Raw genomic sequence first — 20,519 nt, forward strand, 5'->3', positions numbered from 1 at the left:
TGTAATATGAGCTTCATATCCCTGAACTAAGCTTGAATTTATACACTTGAAAGATAAGGGAACTCTCAGTGACTCAGTCCTAAACATAAAAGAAAATACAGCCATCCAGGACAACTAGATGCTGTATTTCCAATTAAGTCATCTGAATGGTGACTTCTGGGATCCCGACTGACGTAGCATCTACATCAAACCTCACATGGGCCATTTGCATCAGTGAAAGGTGGTCCTGTGGGAAGTTAAATGGATTTGACAATGGGGTTTGATGGTCTTTGTAGTGAGGATAATTAGGTTTGATTGACTGTAAAGTGACTGGTGAGGTACAGATCTGGGAGGGGAAATGATCAGACACTTGAACCACCCACAAATTAATGAGATACAACTGAACCTGAGCTGATTTCACCAATAAAAAGGAGAACATTTACTGCATAAATGTTTTTGGAGAGAGAAAAGTGAACACTCCTTGTGTGTTGGAATAATGCAGAACGTGAGACAATCAGAGACAGACTGCGAAGGAGAAAGAGATCCAAATTGTGTCTAGTGCTCCTGATTGTGGCCAAATTAAGTGAAATGGGCGGAAAGTGTTTAGAGCTTTAAGGTGATTTTTAATTGGTATACCATGTGTGGATAGATTAGACCACTGTCTATCAGGACAAACTCAAATAAGAAAAGCTAAAAAAGGCAAAGTGAAAATTTCAAGTATAACTATAAATACAAAAAAATAAATGCAAATTATGAATCTGCTGTGGTTGACTTTAGTACCTAATAAAGTACTGTTTTGTTTATTATAAAAAAGGATTCACATGTGGAAAAGTTTATTATTTTTTTCACTGTTGAGAGGATAATCTTTGAATGATTATTTTAATGTATCACCTTCACTTTACAGAAAGTTGCTTTGCAGCAAATCCAATGTATTTAATCCGTGCATGTCATTTGTTTATGGATGAATATACATGCTTCTCTTCACACTGCTTGCTCTTTGAGGCCCGAGCTGAGACATAGTCAGTCGCGCTGTGAGTGCAATCATCGCCTCAAGGGAGGATTCTGATTTTGACTGGCGATACAGCACAAACTAATATGGTGTTATGTATTTATTACAATGAATATACGGCAGCAGATAAACCCATGCCCATGTTTTTGATTTGCAAGGTAGAGATAGCATTCACAACTTCATGCTCAGGAGTTTCACAGCATGCACTGCAGTTGCTGCACTCAAAGGACCGTAGCTTCAGGATGTATGTCTCATGGTCTAAATCGCAGAATGCAAATCCACTTGGGGTGTGTCCAAGTACGTCCCTGTCACTAGCTTGAGGGCTTGTAAGATGAGCATGAAGGTGGGCACTGCATGCAAACACACTGGGTTTGCCTGGTTCATTACTAATGGGTGTGCCATAGGCCCATCATAAAGTCAATCAATCAGAGTGTCACCTGTCATCCCTTTAAACTGCTGTGTTGTGGCACTGAGCAGAAAGGAAACAAAGGAAACACACGGAGAGGTTTTGGTTGATGAAGAAACAGATCCAAGCAGACGGGGCAAGCAAGAATCGAGTAGCAAAAAAGACACAACACTGAACGTTGCTGTGGCTGTTGTTTTAACATCTCTGTGAATATTATGTCCCTTAAAACCTGCATGAAGAGTGTTCACTGACCAGTGTGTATAAACCATGCACATCAGCTGCAGCCATGTCAACTGGCCTCTAAAATATACACATATGAATTCCTGAAACAATTTAGTGGTGCAATCCTGTTGTGTGTACTAACTTGTAAGGTATGTTAAGAGCTGTTTGCTTGTTTTTAATTGTTCTGCGTGCTGTTGTGCGCTGTGTCGGTGTGCTGACACACAGATGAGATGTCTTTTTCAGTTGTAAGGTTAGAGTGTATTTGCAGTGTTTGTTGTACAATTTGTATTCAAACATAGTTATTGTGCACCTTAATAATGAGTTTTCAGTAGATACATATTTGTTTCAAATCATGGCAAATGTCCAGCCCCATGAGGACCCCCACCCCCAAAGCAGAGAAGTAGTACTAAGTCCCATATAGGCCTTGATGCCCATCCATTCATACTACTTTATACTTCATCAGGCCTCATCTTTCTACTATTTCCACTCAGAGGCTGTGACTACCCCTCGAATGGACACCAGCCAGCACATCACAGGTTACTTACACAGCCAAGGCAACTATCCATTTATAGCTGGGTGGATTAGAACAATGCCGATGATGTGTCTTGTCCAAGAACGCAAATAGGTAGCCTTAAATACACACCTGGAATCAAATCCTTCTCTATATACTGGTCGACCATATCCTATCCACAGAGCAAACTACTCTGAAGAAGAAAAGCAGCCCAGAAATATGATGCAAACCCGGTTTTTCTTTATAGTTGCTTTCTCCCGCAAGGGTTATTGCTTTTATTATTTGTTACGTTCAGTTTCCTGTTCCTATTATGCAACACTACGTTCTGTCAGCGCATTGTGAATATAAGGCACATCTGTGTGCTGTGAACTTCCAATACAACACTATAAAGCAGTGGACTTTAGACCGCCAATGCAATTGCTTTCTTGTGATGCACAATATCAACAAGCCAGCTTTACACCTGACCACAGGCGCATTGATAAGTGGAAATATTTTGATACTACAAGAAAATGGGTGCCCGTGATGAAATGTGAGCTACATTAGGTGGACACTAGCAATGAAGCACTGTGCATGCTTGTGCTCAAAGTGAAAGATGCGGCCATAGACCTGTGTGTAGGGCTGCAGCTATTGATTATTTTAGTAACTGAGTATTCTAGCAATTATTCTGGCGATTGATCGAGTTTTTAGATAAAAAAAAAAAAAAATTCATTCATTTACTTAACATTTCAGTTATACCCAGGGCTTAATTTGAGGGGGAGCAAGCCAGACCGTGCTATGGAACCTCAGACGCGCGCTCCGGAACCTCTGACGTTGGCTCCGCCAGCTATTTATACTGGATCCGTGATCCACCACCTCTCTTGACTAACAAAATACAAAAAAAAAATCACCACGATTGCTCTCATTGCCAATCACACCGCCACCCTCCTGTCTGCTGTGCGGAATTGCGCCAAATCTGGCAACAGGTCCAGAGGCTACGCTCGCTGTTTTGATCCAGATGTTGACCGTAGCCACAGAGCTCCGTGGCCACCGAGAGAGGACTTGGATTCTTTGCGGGTCCCGCATCCGTACCCCCGGAGGCAGTGTGTGAAGGGAGAGCCACGCATTGTGTTCTGCGTGTGTCTGTTCATAATCTTCTCGCACAGAAGAAAAAAGAGAGTGTTTATACAAGAGAGAAAAGTGAGAAAATGTTCATGCCTGTTTGAGAAAAGTGTGTAGTGAGGGGTTTTACAGCCTTAAAACATCTATAATAACGCTACTTCGCGGATTTCTTGCCGTGTTCACACCGGGTGCGATCAGACGCTACAAATTTGTGGGGGTCACGTGGCGACGGACGCGCCTCCTTCACCCGGTGTGTCGCTCTGCTTGGGTGGACTTTCGCTGCGAAAATTCGCCCCGGTGCGTCATCAAATAGGAGGGGCTTCCATTCTGCTCGGCGTCAAGTCATCATGACGGACCTTGATCACACGGAGCGAGTTGTTGTGAAAAGCTCCCAATACAGAGAGTATCATTATTTGCTGCAGGAGCTGCATCTGGATGACGACCGCTTCCAGCGGTCCTTCCGCCTCTGCAGGACCCAGTTTGAGGACCAACTGTCCCGTTCACGCGCGCACATGTAAACAATTAAAAAAAAAGAAACTCCGCTGCTTGCTGCAGCTCGCTCCTCCCCCAAAAAACTCTGTCATAATTGTGTTTAGAAACCACTCACCATTTGTTTTATTATACATCTGTGTAGTTAATTAATAAAATATTCTCCACACAGACAATTCGCTCGCGCGCACACGTAAAAAATAAAAAAAAAGAACGAACGAAACTCCGCTGCTTGCTGCTCCTCGCTCTTTCCCAAAAAAACTCTGTCATAATTGTCTTTAGAAACCATTCACCATTTGCTTTATTATACATCTGTGTAGTTAATAAGTAAAATAATCTCCATGGATGATTCCTCGCGCGCGCACATAAAAAAAAGAAAAAAAAACTCCACTCCCCCTGCTGTGGTGCTGCTGCTCGCTCCAAAAACTGTCATGATTGTGAAATAAAGGACAAAAGAGACATAAGTCCTGCTCACAGGCTGCTACCAGATACAGGACATGTACACATCCTCAGTCAAACTCCAGACATCTCCACGTCACTACATATTCAGTCCTTAATTGGTCATCGCGGCGTGACGAGACAAAAAAGTTCAGATTTTTCAACTTGGGGAGGAGGGCAACACGATGTGACGTGACACAATATCGCGCCACAAACGCGCAAAACGCTCAAAATCACTTCACTTGCGTCGCGCTGCGCGGTTTGGCGCCAAAACGCGTCATTACATAGGGATTACATGGCAACCTGTGGCTGCAGTCGCTCGCGTCGCGCCCAGTGTGAACGCGGAGAACGTAACTCCCGCGATAAACGAGGGACCACTGTACATCATTAAACAGGAATTTGTACTCTATCCGGATTTGGTGTGACTAGTGTTATTAATGCCCAGTTTATTTTCGGTGTGGCGCACAGCGTTGTTCGCAAGCCCCCCCCACCCTTCTTTTTTTTTCTGCACCTGAGCCACCCATCCTCTGCGCTCCGGGACCTCCCACTTTACAAATTAAGCACTGGTTATACCTAACAGAAAAAATTCAGAAGTCAGTTTAACGAACAACCAATTCAACATTTCTTCAAATAAACATATTTATTGGCAGACTTTGGTGCCATAACCTAACTGGTATCTGCTTCTGTAAACACAGAAAATGATTAATTTTAAAGATGACAAAAAAAAGATGACCAAAAAACTTAAAACATATTGCCATATTAGGCCTGAATAGGCCTGAAAGAAGTTTCTGTTGGAAGTATTTTAGACATAGGATTAGCAGGTTAGGTGAATTGGAAACTTTTTAATTGTCCAGGTCTCCCTTGTAAAAGAGCTCTTGACCTCAATGGAACTATTCTGGTTAAACAAAGATTAAATTAAAGTGAGGTGGTGGCGGTGTTGGCTGTTGAAATACTTAAGACACTGGACTTGAAAGGATTTAGTACTGCTATTAAGGACGGATGCAGAAAAAAAAAACACAAAAAGTGCATAAAAGTACTTAGTTTAATCATTTGTTGTCAGTCTGGGTAAATAGTCGGAGTATTCTCATTTCCTCAGTGGAGCGTTCACTAGACAAAAACAAACATGTTTTCGTCATGGCAAGTGGTCAGAGCTATTACCTCTGACCACCAGCTAGCTCCGGCACAATGTGAACTGAATAACGAATAATTTATAGATTCTTAACATTACCCATCCGACTTGCAATCACATCAGGTGCTGTAGCATGGAAGAAGTGCTGTTATGGAAAGCTAATTCCATTTTGCAGTACACACATTGTACTATGTTTAGCTTTCACTTTGATTGATAAAGGTCCCACACTTTCGACAGTTTCTGGTGTTTTCTCTGTAGGTTATTTTGTGCTCCCTGCTGCTCACCGTCTTCGTCTCTGTTTGTCTGTTTTTTGCATTCCACGCATCACATGCGCTTTACGGCATGCTGTGCATGTATCGTGCACATAGTAGTGAATTAAACGAAGCCTCGAGGCATAGACTTTTGCCTCGAAGCATTTTAGTAATCGAATTACTCAAATTTTTCGAGGAATCATTTCAGCCCTACCTGTGTGGCTCAAATGTAATGACAAAGAAAGAAGTAATTTGCACAGTTTGGTATACCACTGTTGTGGCATCCTGATACACAAATACTGAGAAATACTTAATTTGTACAAATCACAACACACTAGAAAACTATAAGCATAATACTGAAGCCATCAGTGGCGAGACAATCAAAGTACAGTACATCTCAGGTAATAAACAGGCTGTTAATTCAAAGACACTGTACCATATGTCATCATTACATTCTTGAAAGCTCTGTCCTACTTTGTCGTACTCTACACCAAATATGGAGGTCAGAATTTGCCCCTTACTGCTGGGCTGACCTTCCCAAAATAAATAAAGGAATAGTGCGCTTCGCCTTCATAGAAATTTCTCTGACCTTGGTGCCTTTTTGACCGACATCCCTTGGTGATATTGTTTGCTCATCCACAATGAGATGGAAAAAACTATGTAAACTACGCAAACTGTCCACCCCATAGCTGCCTAACAAGGCTTCTCTATGATCACATTTTGGGCATGGCTACAGTGCAGGTGTACACTGGCCAACTGGCAGCTGTCGGTGTCACACAAAGCCATCAATTCACATCTCCCCCACTGTCATTCCTGACAGGGCCCCGTCAGCCACAACCAGTCAGCAGGCTGCACAAAAACATGTCATTCTTGTTTAGCAAGCCATGCAAATGCACACCCCTACCTGCACAAAGTGCATTTAGTAAACAAACAAAACAACAGTCACAGTTTTGTGACAAGAAGAAAGCCTGTGAGAGGAAACCACAAAGGCTATTCTGACGAGGACGGGTTTCTTACAAACAGTCCACATTTAGCATGTAGAGCCAAGGTGATGCATATGAAGGGTACTAACATAAAAAATAAGAACACACGGAAAGTGACGTGAAATGCAGTCAGATTCTGCACCAACCTTTCAGGGAACTGAATGGTTTTTGTGAGAAGCCCACTTTTATTTATGTAAAAATACACTGGTTCATCCTCATAGTGTGAAAGGTTGACAAGGAGGACGCATAAATAGAAGCTGGAGGCCCATCATTGTCAACATGCCAGATTGCTCTCTGCAGAGTATCACACAGAGATAGAGACATGGAGACCTCATTCTAGCAGACCTTGGGTACTATGAACAGAAAAAGAGTATATAAACATTTTAAGGGTGGGGGTGGGTTGTCCTACCAAAAACAATCTAACAGAAAAGATTAACAATATAACTTGTGTGTTCTACTAATGAGCTACATCATGTTTAGATTGTTTTACACAAACAGGGAAGTTAATCACATTATCCTACATTAAGATGTTCTGTGGACAAAGATAACCACATCAAAGATGACTGTAATGTACGTTTCAACATGTAAATCAAGACAAACACCTTGGCCACGATCCACCCAGCATCTGTAATTTTCCCACAGAGCACAGTGAAGCAGGGGCCAGCATTCTGCTATTGTTTGCCTGCTGTTGCCAGAATGAATTGAAGTGGCTGAGTGGGCTCTAATTCATACAGCAAAGAAAGATCACTTTGCAGAGAAATGTTATTCATAAAGACAGCCTCTGTGAAGCTTTTGTGTGCCTGTGTTTTTAATATTGAAAAAACAAGTGGATCACTCAGGATAGTAACATAATTTTTTTCAGGGTCTTATTTTAAGAAAATCTCTGTATGTGATGGGAAGGTTTCTTGGTCTGTCTGTTTTGTTGTTGGTTTGCTTATTTGCAACATATCTCCAAAAGCATGGATGATTTAAACTTTAAAGGCACCTTAAATAGTATTTTAAACTTTTTTCTAAAATGTAAAGGATTTGTGGCTTAATGCCATCCTGCACAGAGAAGGTAGCAACACTCCCTCTATGTGTGTTATAATTTGAGCTTTTCTGTGCCTTGTGTACAATGGCCCACTGGTTGCACATTTAGGGCATGCAGGTCCCACCCTGTATAACCATTGCCCCCTCTCTGCCTACTCAAAGAGACTGGCAGTTGCAACTTTCCAGAAATGCCTCCAATAAACACTATTCTGAAGACCAAGAATGTGCTTGGGACTGGAATCAGAATATGTCTGGGTTTTCCCAGAGGGAGAGCCGTTTGATCTTTTAAAGAGCTCCAAATGGCATTATTTCTATTTGAGAAGGAGACAGGAGGGAGGATTGGTGAGGAGTGACCGAAGAAGGAAGGTGTGTTTTGGTCCTGAGATGCTGGAGCTGGTGCGATATCTAGTGGCCATAAATCATTAGTAACACCTTTAACAGAAAGGTTGGTCTTGGATTAATTATGGGAGGTGATGGTCTAGTGGTTAAGCATTGGGCTTGAGACCAGAGGATCCTTGGTTCAAATCCCAGCCTGACCGGAAAATCACTAAGGGCCCTTGGGCAAGGTCCTTAATCCCTTAGTTACTCCTGGTGTGTAGTGAGTACCTTGTATGGCAGCACCCTCACATCGGGGTGAATGTGAGGCATTAGTGTGTAAAGCACTTTGAGCATGTGATGCAGATGGAAGAGCGCTATATACGAGGTCTACTAGAAAAGTAGCCAACCTTATTATTTTTTTAAAAAAACCATATGGATTTGAATCACGTGTGATTACATCAGCCAAGCTTGAACCCTCGTGGGCATGCGAGAGTTTTTTCACGCCTATCGGTGACGTCATTCACCTGTAAGCATGCCTTGTGGGAGGAGTGGTCCAGCCCCCTCGTTGGAATTCCTTTGTCTGAGAAGTTGCTGAGAGACTGGCTGGTTTTCGGTGAAAATTTTAACGGCTGATGAGAGATTTTGGATTGTTTCTTTCACTGTAAGGACTTCTGACGGAGTGGGACATCGCGCAGCGCTCCGAGGCGACGTCGTCATCCTGTTTAAAGCTGAAAACCTCCAAATTTAAGCCTCTGTTGACCCAGGATGTCGTGAGAGAACAGAGAACTTTCAGAAGAGGTCGGAATCAGCAGTTTATCCGGACATTCCACTGTTAAAGGAGATTTTTTTAATGAAAGACGTGCGGACAGATTGGCGCGTCGGCTTGCAGCCGGCGCGGCACGGCTGCCACAGGAAAAGCACCTCCATTGGAAGCCTTAAGGACAAGTTGGAACATGCCCTGCTGTTAAACAATTTCTCAGATACTCACTCAACTGAAAGCCACCAAAAGCCGCCTGGATTTTACAAATGGTTATCAACACGGAGGTGTTTTTCCTGTGCCGGGCGCGCCGCGCCGGCTGCGAGCCGATGCGCCAATCCGTCCGCACATCTTTCATTAAAAAAATCTCCTTTAACAGTGGAATGTCCGGATAAACTGCTGATTCCGACCTCTTCTGAAAGTTCTCTGTTCTCTCACGACGTCCTGGGTCAACAGAAGCTTAAATTTGGAGGTTTTCAGCTTGAAACAGGATGACGACGTCGCCTCGGAGCGCTGCACGATGTCCCGCCCCGTGGGATGTCCTTACAGCGATAGAAACAATCCAAAATCTCTCATCAGCCGTTAAAATTTCCACCGAAAACAAGCTTAATTTCTCGAATGGTATCCACTCGGATGTGCCTCACAGTTTCTGAAAAAATTCTGATGAAGCACAGCGCCAGTCTCTCAGCAACTTCTCAGACAATGAAAATCTGACGAGGGGGCTGGACCACTCCTCCCACAAGGCGTGCTCACAGGGGAATGACGTCACCGACAGGCGTGGAAAAACTCACGCATGCGCACGAAGGTTCAAGCTTGGCTGACGTAAAAACATATGAATCAAATCCATATAGTTTTTAAAAAAAAATAAAACGGTCGGTTTCTTTTCTAATAGACCTCGTAAATGCAGTCCATTTACCATTTATTAATGAAGGTTTTAGTAGATATCTGCACTTGCAGAAAAACTGGTTAAATGTCAAGGGGAAAAAAACACATCATCATCAAATGTCAAGGCCATATAGAACCATAGATTATGGCAAATCAGAATCCACTTAATTTACATGTAAGTAAGTCCCTTTGGCCCCTCCCTTGTTTTCACTTGGGTTGCCACAGTGATTTGGCACACGTTTTACGCCGGATGCCTTTCCTGATGCAACTGTGTCAAATATGAAGGCATGAGTGTTGCACCCTCTGAGTGCTTCTTCTTGTTTTATGATGTGTGCTATTACTTTCCTTGTAAAAGTATTTGTACTTTGGCCAAACAGCACGTCTACCTGCACTTCAAGCAGGTTAATGACAGATAAACACAAGACTGTTTTAAGTGTGCTCTAGTTCAATATAGGATACCATGATTAACATAGAGTAGCTGCACAAATAAAGGAGGGGAAAATGTTACAATCTCCAAAAAAATATACCTCCCAAACTTAATATTCTTCAGGATGGCAATAACCAATGTGTTATTCAGGCATTCATATGGAAAAATAGGCCGTTTTAAAAACTGCTAAAATATTCACAAGCTGGAAACATACTGTATATGCAGTGAAAAGCTGACAGAAATGCATGTAAAACACATTTCCTCAGTGTGCTGGTGCTACCTGGGAAACAAGTTCAAACTTAAAACAAGTTATTTTTTGCAGTTGTTTATAGATTCCTATATTTCTCATGTCAAGCAGCATCTTACTCAAAATGGCATCTGCGCTTTCCGGCTTTGTTCAAAGCTTAGTCAATTTGACTTGGGTACGCAGCTGACATGTGTGTGCAGACACTTGCCCCAGATGGGGGCGCTGACCCTGGTGATGCCATGCGAGCAGCCGGCCATAGAGAGACATGCTACTCCTCTCAGATGCCTTAGAGGAAGAATGTCCAGATGCTCCACCATGCTCAGTGTCTTCACACACTGGGCATGCTGCCTGTGACACTGTTTAATATACAGCAATAAAATATATCTTGCTGTTCTGAACAATTTCCCTCTCAGACAGAGGCATTAGTTTTTTTTTTTTTTATAACACTCAACAGTTATTTCCAGTGAAGTAAAAAGATTTTGTAAATGTTGAACATCTGGTCAGTTCAAGAGAAAATGGAAATCCACTTAAAGCAAGTTAAAACAAATGGGGACACTGGGTAATAATCTCAAAAGTGATTTCCTACATGAGGATTTTTAATACTTCACAAGGAAAACAGACATCACTGCACTTGTCTCATTGATCAATCAAGCTAGATGAAGAAGTGCACATCACTGAACTTTAAGAATGTATACTGTAAAGATTCATCCAGTGGCAAATGGTGGAAATTATTTTTTTTTTCCAGAAGCATTTGTCTGTGTGCCCTCCTCCACCCTAATGCCATCCTGGTGCAAACTAAATGGATTAAGCTCTCATTAAATATGCATTTCATTGTAAATCATTTGCAAGTGAAAAGGATTAGTTTGCAATTTGTGAAATGACATAAAACCTATCTCATCACAAAAATAGCCTCTTGAAATTGCATTAAGCACAAAAGCATAATCCATCAAACAATCTCTTAAATAATAATAATAATAAAAAAATAGAAAATGTACAAAAAACAGGCAGGACATTAACCTGAAATATATGTGACCATATGTTCACTCCATTTGTGTACATAAACCAATTTGTCAAAAATAACCTATCTATCTATCTATCTATCTATCTATCTATCTATCTATCTATCTATCTATCTATCTATCTATCTATCTATCTATCTATCTATCTATCTATCTATCTATCTATCTATCTATCTATCTATCTATCTATCTATCTATCTATCTATCTATCTACCTACCTACCTACCTACCTACCTACCTACCTACCTACCTACCTACCTACCTACCTACCTACCTACCTACCATACCAGTCAAAAGGTTGGACACACTTTGCCATTTTGACTGTTAGCCCATTCCTCTTCCATAGCCCATCATTTTATCAACTTTCACAGAAAAGAAAGATAATACTTGTATTCACAATAAAATACTGATGTGAGAAACTATCCTCAACTAACTCTAAAAATATTTGAAGCACATACAGATTTTTGGAAAACAATTACAGAGGAAACTCAAGAGTCTCGAGCCACAGCTGTCAGCTAGACACAAGTAGAAACAAAGGGAAAAATAAATAAATAAATAAATATATATATATATATATAAAGAGCTGCTCAAAGACAACTTGGAATAACTTGGTATGTGCATTCCTACTCCACTGTTGAATGAGAACAAGAGCGTAACACCACAATGTTCTAACCTCCAACATGTTGCTGGCACATGTTCAGCTTCCTATCCACAGCATGCTTTTAAACAGCTTCACATTTGAGTGTGCTTCCTCTGATTGCATTTCACACAAAGGCAAGTGAGAAAGAAACTGTTCAAGGTTTCATGACGATGTGGAGCCATGAGTAAGAACCTCGTCATAGGAAAAGAAAAAGCAACAACCTACAGCTTAAATTTGAAATATATGTATAATTTGTAACTGTCAAGGTCACTGTGATTAGGACATGGGTGTTGTTGCAGAGGACAATCCATACTGACTCCAAGACTGCAGATAACACTGTCATGCCATCTTTATGTTTTATTTATATAAGTCGTATTATGGCATTCAGAAGCCAAGATCAAAATCTGCTCTGGCAGAAATATTTAACATCACACTTACTTTCGCTGCCGTCTTCCATCTGGTTAGGCAGATTGGGAAGAAAGGGAAGACAGCCTCAGTCAGCTCAGCCATGTTGGATTATTAAAACTGAAGCTTTCAAGAGGTCAGTGCTCAGGGAATAAAAACTTTAGCATGCATCAATTATCTTGGAGAGTTTGTGGCATACTGAAGACTGTCTTGTCACATTTCCTAATGTGGCTGAGCTACAGAGACGTCCTTGGCTAGTGATGACATTTAGAAGCTGGTGAATTGTGGAAATCACAGTCTGTTTGTCAAAAAATGGACAAAAGACCACAGTGACTGCTTGCAAAGCCTCTTCAGGCTTGAAATTCCTTCTCAATGTCACTGACTTAACCACACAAAAGCATCACACTCTGCCGCTCCAATTTTTCACATTTGGGTAACTGCAACTTTCACTGCTCAATACACAGCATAGGTTATTACTGATATAAAAGATTAAATACAAGTTTCCACCAAACAGGCATAATAAAGGCTTTCTGTGACATATCTTGCAGAAGATGAATGAAAAACTCGTAACACTGCCATCCGTTTTAATTTTTAATCTATTAATGTTTAGCCTTTAAAAAACAAACAACAAAAAAGGCATACTACCTCAGCTTCCAATGCTTACATGACACTAACATCTTCCCTTTGCTTGAGATCTCTCTACCATGTCTTTAAAAGATATAAAGGCTTTGATTTTTTTTACCACATGAAATAAAACAACTATTCAGTTATAGTATTTCCACAGATTTTTAAAGTCATTTGTTGAACTGGCTCAATGACTCCGTACCTCCTTGTCTGAGGTCACTATATGATCATTCCTTGTATTTATACTATGTAAAATCATAATAAAACTAGGTCCACACATGAGCAAGGTTTAAACCTTACCCACCCCAGGAGCAAGCACAATGGTGACAGTGGTGAAGGAAAAACTCCACCAGAACGTTTTTGAAAATTGGAAGAAACCACAAGCAGATCAGACTCAGTGGGGTGACAGTTGCTTTGGACATGCTAACAAAATAAAACAAAACACAATAATGAATTGTCAGAACATGAAGTAATGGAAATATTGCAGGTAAGCAAACATATATAGGAAGGTGATGGCCACTGAACTTTAAGAGTGTACAAATAATGTTTGTGAGTGCAATGGTAAGAATATTTCATGAGGTGAAAGATGGAATGTTCCATTAAGATAAGATAACATAAACTTTATTTACCCCGAAGGAAATTATTTTGCCAGAGTACCAAAACAGTAAACAGTGAACAATGTTTTTTTTTTTTTTTTTTTACAATAAGTACAACAAATTTATATGAAAATATATATGATTCAATGAGGCGGAGCCGAATTGAATGCAACATTCCATCTTTCACCGAATTAAATATTCTTTCCATTGAACAAATGACAATCAAATCAAATCAATTATTTGTTTTATATAACACTTAAACTAGATCATTGTTATTTAATATTTTATTATTTCTAAACAAGAGAAAAGGGACTTACATTTTATTGTGCGTGACTGGCCCTTTGAGGTCAAGAGGTTCCAAACAGTCCAACCTGATTTTAAATAGGATTTTAAATAGGAGTCCAATCAAATCCAAAATTGTCCTCAGTCAACTTGCAAAAACGGTCGGACAGTTCAAAAACAATCCCGACTATGTAGTCCACAGCTGATGCCATGCATCGTGTACAGACTGCTGTCTGCTTTCCTCAGTCCGGTGAAAATTCACAACATTAATTTGTCGAGTGCTTCATCCAACAGCTGTTCTTCTTTAGCTAGACACGTCCCAATAAATATTGAATATGCCTCCAGATGATTTATGGCATACTGGATTTGTTTTTTCAAAGAATTAGTGCATCAATAAGCTGCTATGCGTTGTCACCACTTGTATGCACGCGCGATGTTCACAGCGTGCAATGGTACAAAACATATGGATCCAAATTTGCATGCTAAATGGAACCAAAATTGCATGCTAAGTGGAGAACAATGGCAAATTGGATGAATGATCAATATCACGTGACATACAAACCACCAATCAAATGACAAGGATCTATTCAGGAGTTATGTAATGGTCTGTACTTGAGACCAGAGGATCCTTGGTTTAAACCTCTGTCAGGCTGGAAAAATTGGAACCTAGGGCGACGTCCTTTATCCCCAAGTTCCTCCCAGTGTCGTGACCACCTTGCATGGCATCACCCTGACATTGGTGTGTGAGGCATAACTATATAGCCCTTTGAGGTTCTGATTCAGATGGAAAAGCGCTATATAAATGCAGTCCATTTACCATTTACCAACCACAAATAGCCAACGTTGACATCAACAGATGATCAAGACAGCCAGGTGGCAAACATCAGCATCCTGGATGCACTAGTCAATGTGCGGCTGCACCAAAGCCAGAGTAGTCATCAAAATTAGGATATTCTCCAGTTCTAACCCAAACATAAATATTGCTCGAAATTTCCCACAAAGTCACCCTTCTGTTAAAAGCAAATTCTAAGGTTTAAAAACTCCAGTGTCCTTGACTTTGAACAATGGGCATTAAAAATTAAATTTATTATTACTGTTGTTGCTGCTGCTGTTGTGACTGGATTAATACGTAATATTATTTACCACTTGGAAAGTGACCATCTATCTGCCGCAGCCTGCTGAAATATGGTCATCCCCTTGGCTTTCTCCAGCCACTGGGGTCCTCAACACTCAGGCACCTATGTGCTGGACCATGCATAGAGAAACGCACCACATGGCCAAAATGTTGAAGCAGAGTGACAATCCACACCTTAGTCTTGCTAAGTAACTGCACAGCTGATATAAAGTCTTTTGAGTAGTACCAAAGAATCCTCCAAAGAGACCTAGTACAAAAGACAACCAGTTTTTAGCTGAAGTCACAACCACACAGTAAGACAGGAAGCACCGGGACCCTAAACATGTGGATCTTTGTTCTCCTGCAATAATATCGGCAACACCTAACATCTCTGTCGAGCAACCTCACGACTCCCATAGGCTCTTGCCAGATGTCTCTTAATGTCAAAGGCTGTGGACCTAGAGACATGAATGTCATTGCTATGACAAGTGAATGTCTACAAGTTCAACACTTTCACCACATCCAGAACCAGAGTCCAAGAAATCATTAAAAGCCTCAATCAAATGCAGACACTCCGATTCCTCAATCATCTTCTCAAGTGTTGCAATCATGACATCCATTAATTCTGCTATCTGTTTCAAAAATGCAGTAATGCAAGTGTGCTGACTTCATCTGGACAATGGTATCATAAAGGGATCAAAATCGCCAGAGAACCTCTTAAAACCCAGCATGCAATGGTTGATAAGTATGCAAAGTAACTGAAAAACATTCAAACTGTCACCAAAATATGAGTCACCAAATGTATCACTTATACTGTCTCTGTAAGATGGGGCTCACATTAGCCAACAACTATAAGCGCGGCTAACAGTAAATTATGCCTTAGCTACAAAGGGAAGTTGTGTATTTATGTGTAGTTGAATAAAATTAATTTTGTCACATATATAATCTAACATAATCCAGTTAACCCATTTAATAATAAAAACATTTGGAAGCATTTTTAAGAATTAAATTCATCAGTACTTCAGCCATAAAACAACATTTTTAAATGTTGCGAAAGCTTTAGTAACAGTGTGCTTCATAGCATTAGGAAGAATGCGTCTGTGTGGTCCGAATGCATTGGCAAAGATAAAACAATTGTTGTTTGCTACGTGAGTATAAGACTGCTTAACAGGTGCAAAGATGACTACCCCCTTCTACACGCGATCATCATCCGTTTGACTTCAAATCTGTGTGAAGCACAATTTCATGAAACCCATCCATCCTCCTCCATCCAACCCCCCACCTGCCTCCCCGTCTGTGTTTCTGTGGTGGCACAGGGAGAAGTGGCATACCTTTGTTCATGTCAATCAGCTGCTTCTTCTTCTGCTGGCGCTCCAGCTTCTCACGCTCTGCTTTCTCCTTCGCCAGCTTGGCTCTCTTGATCTTCTCCTCCATCTCTCGCTTCTTGTGGTTCTCCTTCACTGCTTCCTGATGAGGCGCACACACACACACACACACACACACACACACACACACACACACACACACACACACACACACACACACACACATACACAGATAAAATCTGGCTGCTGCCAACAAGACTTCTTTAGATTATTCACTAGTGTGTTGTGTCGAGGAGCAGCATAGCATCAGTAATTTTTTATTCAGAGAAGGGCTTGATACTGATCGATAAGACAGAATAAACAATATGCGTGAGCAGCTGTGCAGACGTTTTTAATAAATATCTACTGCTTTACATATATTTCAGTATTTTCACTGAAAATGTGCACTGTCAAATTTGCAACAAAACTGCAGATTACAGATGAATATGAAATGGTCATTACAGACGTAGCAGTCCGATGTGTTTCCTTCGACAAATCCGGAGAGACGGTGCACGAAGAAAGAGAGGGTGCAGCAGTATGTCAGTGTCACAGAAGGAAGAAAATGATTGCCTCCTCCTCCTCTTATTGTGACTGACCAAAATGTCAGGAAGAAGCAGAGGAAAAAAAAGATAATCAACAGTACAGATTCAGCCTTTACAAATGTGTCAGTTTGTTCTTGTGCCAGAAGAGTAAGATGCAACAGTGTGATCTTTGGAAACATGAAAATGTTCTCTTATCCCAGGTCTTTGATCCAGCCCGTGACAGGACCTAACATACTGTATGCATTTTTGTACGTGTGTGAGAATTCTATTATTGTCAGCAAAGTCAACACAGACCTGTTTCATTGGAATTGGACAATTAATCTTTTTTAAATCCTGTGCCGTAGTGAAGCGTGATAACAGGGTATTGTTTACACCTGTGTGTATGTGTGTGTCTGTGCACAAGATAATTTAATACAAATGGTTAGATGGATTTCTTTCAAACATGGTGGGAATGTTACTTTTACAGATAACTTGAGGTGATTAGATTTTCTAGTAGTCTGGTCAAAGGTCAAGGAAAAAATGTCCTGAAAAACACATTTTTGTGCATCTCAACCACCAAGAAGCCTAGATGGATGATTGAAAACATATCTCAAACAGCAAAATATTTTTGATTGACTGATATGAATGGCTTAATAATGTGATCACACAGAAGTCATGTGATGAAGTATTACACAGTCAAAAACACCATTACAGACATATGTATATTTACCTGTACATTTATATTGTGGTGTGTAGAGCATACAGGATGAGTATCAACTCTCTGAGAATTACCAATCAAGAATTCTATGATGTTAATTATTGTGTTCAGATGTTTTCTTTTTCACGATCCATTCCACTGAAAATTACATCAACAAATGTCAAAAAATGCAGACTATTCCAAGTGACTGATATGAGCTGTTTGTACTCTGGAGTCATGAGGATCGGACATTATGTGTCTTTAACATATGGCTTTTGCTGCATTGTTTTGCTGACCCACTTGTGATTCAAAGACAGCAGAATTTAGCTGATTTGCTATTGATTAAAATACATTTCAATTCAACAGCCATTTGTCATGAATTTATGCAATTTATTAATTTGAATGGTAGTGAATTACTTCAAAGTATTTGAAATATAATGGATATACAATTGTGTAATATGTACAGTATAATTAACACTGGTATTGCACCAAAGTCTGCAACATAACAGATTGTGATCTGATAAAGTTTTTCTCTGTTTTGGCCATTTTAGCTAACTGGCAATTAGATGTAATTTTACAATAGTCATATCAAAGTCTTTTGAGCACTACAAACAACAATGGTGCATCCTGTATTTTTCGATGTAGTTACACAATTTAGCACATTTTTTCGACTTAAGGTTCATTTATGTTCAATGTTAAATATGTACATGGACTGAGCCTTCTGTCCACATTCTGTGTACATTTGGTGCATATTTGTTTCATTTTTCTGAAAAAAAAAAAAGAAAAAAAAACGGAGCAGTACCGCTGGTAATTATGTGCGATGTAGCCAAAGTTGAGAATTTTATAAATATATATATAATCTTGTCATGAAGTCATTAATGGAAGCACAGACCACCTCCGTCTCCACTGCTGCCTGCTATATGGTTTCTTTTGCTGTAGAAACATTATTCCAACTTCTACAACCGTCGCCATGTTTGATGTTGCCAGAAAGTGCCAAGATGGTTTGCAGTGCCCATTAGTGGATATTTTATTAAGATCTATACCAATATAAAGGATGTACGGAGGTATGTTTTCAGATTCATGACAAATTTATGTTGGTCGAGCATAAATAAGCTCTTTCACTCAAAACACTGTATCCTGCTACAAATTTCCATTCTGGCATTATCTGAGAATGAAAGATGGAGTCACTAATGTAGAAAATTCCCTCAACATTTATTCCCACTTGTGACATAGGATCAAATAATGAACTCACCTAAGACAAATAAAATATAGAAAAATTCATATGATTATGTCCTGTTTGACATCGTAGCTGATAGGATATGGTGCTGCAGTACTGAGATAGTGCACTCTGCATACATGCAGTATTGAAATATATAAACTACAGTTTGTATGAATCATGCTCCTCTGATTTACTCCCACTCTCTTTGCTTGCCTTTTTATTTTATTTTTTAAATAATTTTTTTTTAAAAAGACATGTCTCATCTCCTACAGAATATAGAAATGTCAAATCTCTGGGATCTCTGCCACTGCTGGGAGGACTGTTTTCTTGTGGCACAGAAATGCCTTCAGTCAATATGCTTTTCTGTATTTTACTACATTTGGACGACTATTGTCACTGAAATTGAGGGTGAATGAAATTCAAATTTAAATGTATCTACTTTCCTATACATATTACGGTAGCCTATTCATTAAGAAAATTATAGTAAAATGTACATAAACGTAATGTAGAAAAACTCAACCACATTTTTTCAACCAAATTTGTACATACTGAAATTCCAAGAAATTCTGCCTGAAGAGGGGGTGGGCTGATGCACAAGCACAGCTAAATGTTACGTTTGTCAGATAGTCAATTACAATACAATGCCTGATTTCATCACAAATAAAAAAATAAATCACAAATAACTCACTCGTTTGTCCTGTACAAATTCTTTTTTCATTCATTAAATGTGTTCCTTGTCACCTGCTGGCAGCTGATATCTGGCCAGTATGTCAGAAAGTTGTGTACATGCTCAAAACTTTAAGCAGACATCAGACTGAGAACTTTCCTGATGGTTGTTTTGTCCTGGATTTGTTCGAAGCTTGTCAGTGAACGTCCAGTCGGCGTTAAGCTGCGTTTTCATGTCGGCAGCAGAAAGACCATTGCAGAATTCCATCTGCAGCGGCAGACTGCAGGAGGTAACAACGTGAGGCATGGTCATTTTTCAGTGATAACCACATGGACAATATAATAATTTACTTCACTGAAATGTTCTGCACAGTGTTATATTAAAGCAAGAAACCCTGGCTCTGATGGCAGCTGAAACAATTCCCACCTATTTAAAACCAGGCAATTTTCTGCACTTAAATCATCCATTTCTTGATGTCCATTTTTCTCCTTGTTAAAAATAAAACATTCGTTTGCCACGGGAGATGGAATTTTCCTATCAGCCTCTCACTGAAAACAGTGGAACATCCAGATTGTCCTGCCACTGACTGCCAACATGTGAAGCCAATTATCAGCGTTATCTGTTTATCTTCTGTTCCTGTTCAGAAGCACTGCACACATCCACAGTTGATGTTTGTCCACCAATTCCATTAGGGCCCGAAATTCACTGAAAACCAACATATTACATGGTTTTTGCTCCTGGACAATCTATTAATTCAATCCATACTGATCAGTTTAGTCAATTTGTCACAGATCCATTCCGTCTTAGCATTAACATTACTTTGAGCAGACTGAATCAGTTAATCATCAAAATCACCTGGTGGAGTGGGTGGCTGCAAAGAAAACCTGCACCCTCTCGGCCCTTTCTGGAACGAGTTGAATAACCCTGCACTAGACCATCACCTCCCTACAGACATGGTACCTTAAATGTACCCTGTCTCTATTTTATGTATTTTACTTGTTTATTTTGTGAAGCAATTTGTGATGTCATATCTGTGAAAGATGCCATATAAATAAAATTTACTTAGTTTATTTACTTTAGTTACTTTAATAATAAAAAGTTTAGTTTCAGGTGGGTGTTTATACAATTTTCTCCAAAAAAGGAGGTGAGCTGATGCTTGGCCCTGGGCACTCCAACATGTGGATACAGTATCC

General features: G+C 40.1%; 1 protein-coding gene and 1 long non-coding RNA gene across 3 annotated transcripts in view; one reads left to right on the forward strand and one right to left on the reverse strand.

Annotated features, from left to right (window-relative positions):
- Nucleotides 1-20,519, reverse strand: part of diaph2 (diaphanous-related formin 2) — a 1,163,737-nt gene that overhangs the window by 129,982 nt on the left and 1,013,236 nt on the right. For both annotated transcript variants that reach the window (XM_034181862.1, XM_034181863.1), the window contains one exon: nucleotides 16,190-16,325. In XM_034181862.1, the coding sequence (XP_034037753.1) occupies nucleotides 16,190-16,325 (136 nt within the window). The remainder of the gene's footprint in view (nucleotides 1-16,189; nucleotides 16,326-20,519) is intronic.
- On the forward strand, nucleotides 1,073-19,727 carry LOC117520544. The gene is made up of 3 exons (XR_004563681.1): nucleotides 1,073-1,084; nucleotides 1,418-1,420; nucleotides 19,576-19,727. It is a non-coding gene; the product is annotated as an uncharacterized LOC117520544 (long non-coding RNA).

Source organism: Thalassophryne amazonica, chromosome 11, assembly GCF_902500255.1.
Source record: "Thalassophryne amazonica chromosome 11, fThaAma1.1, whole genome shotgun sequence".
Classification (NCBI taxonomy): domain Eukaryota; kingdom Metazoa; phylum Chordata; class Actinopteri; order Batrachoidiformes; family Batrachoididae; genus Thalassophryne; species Thalassophryne amazonica.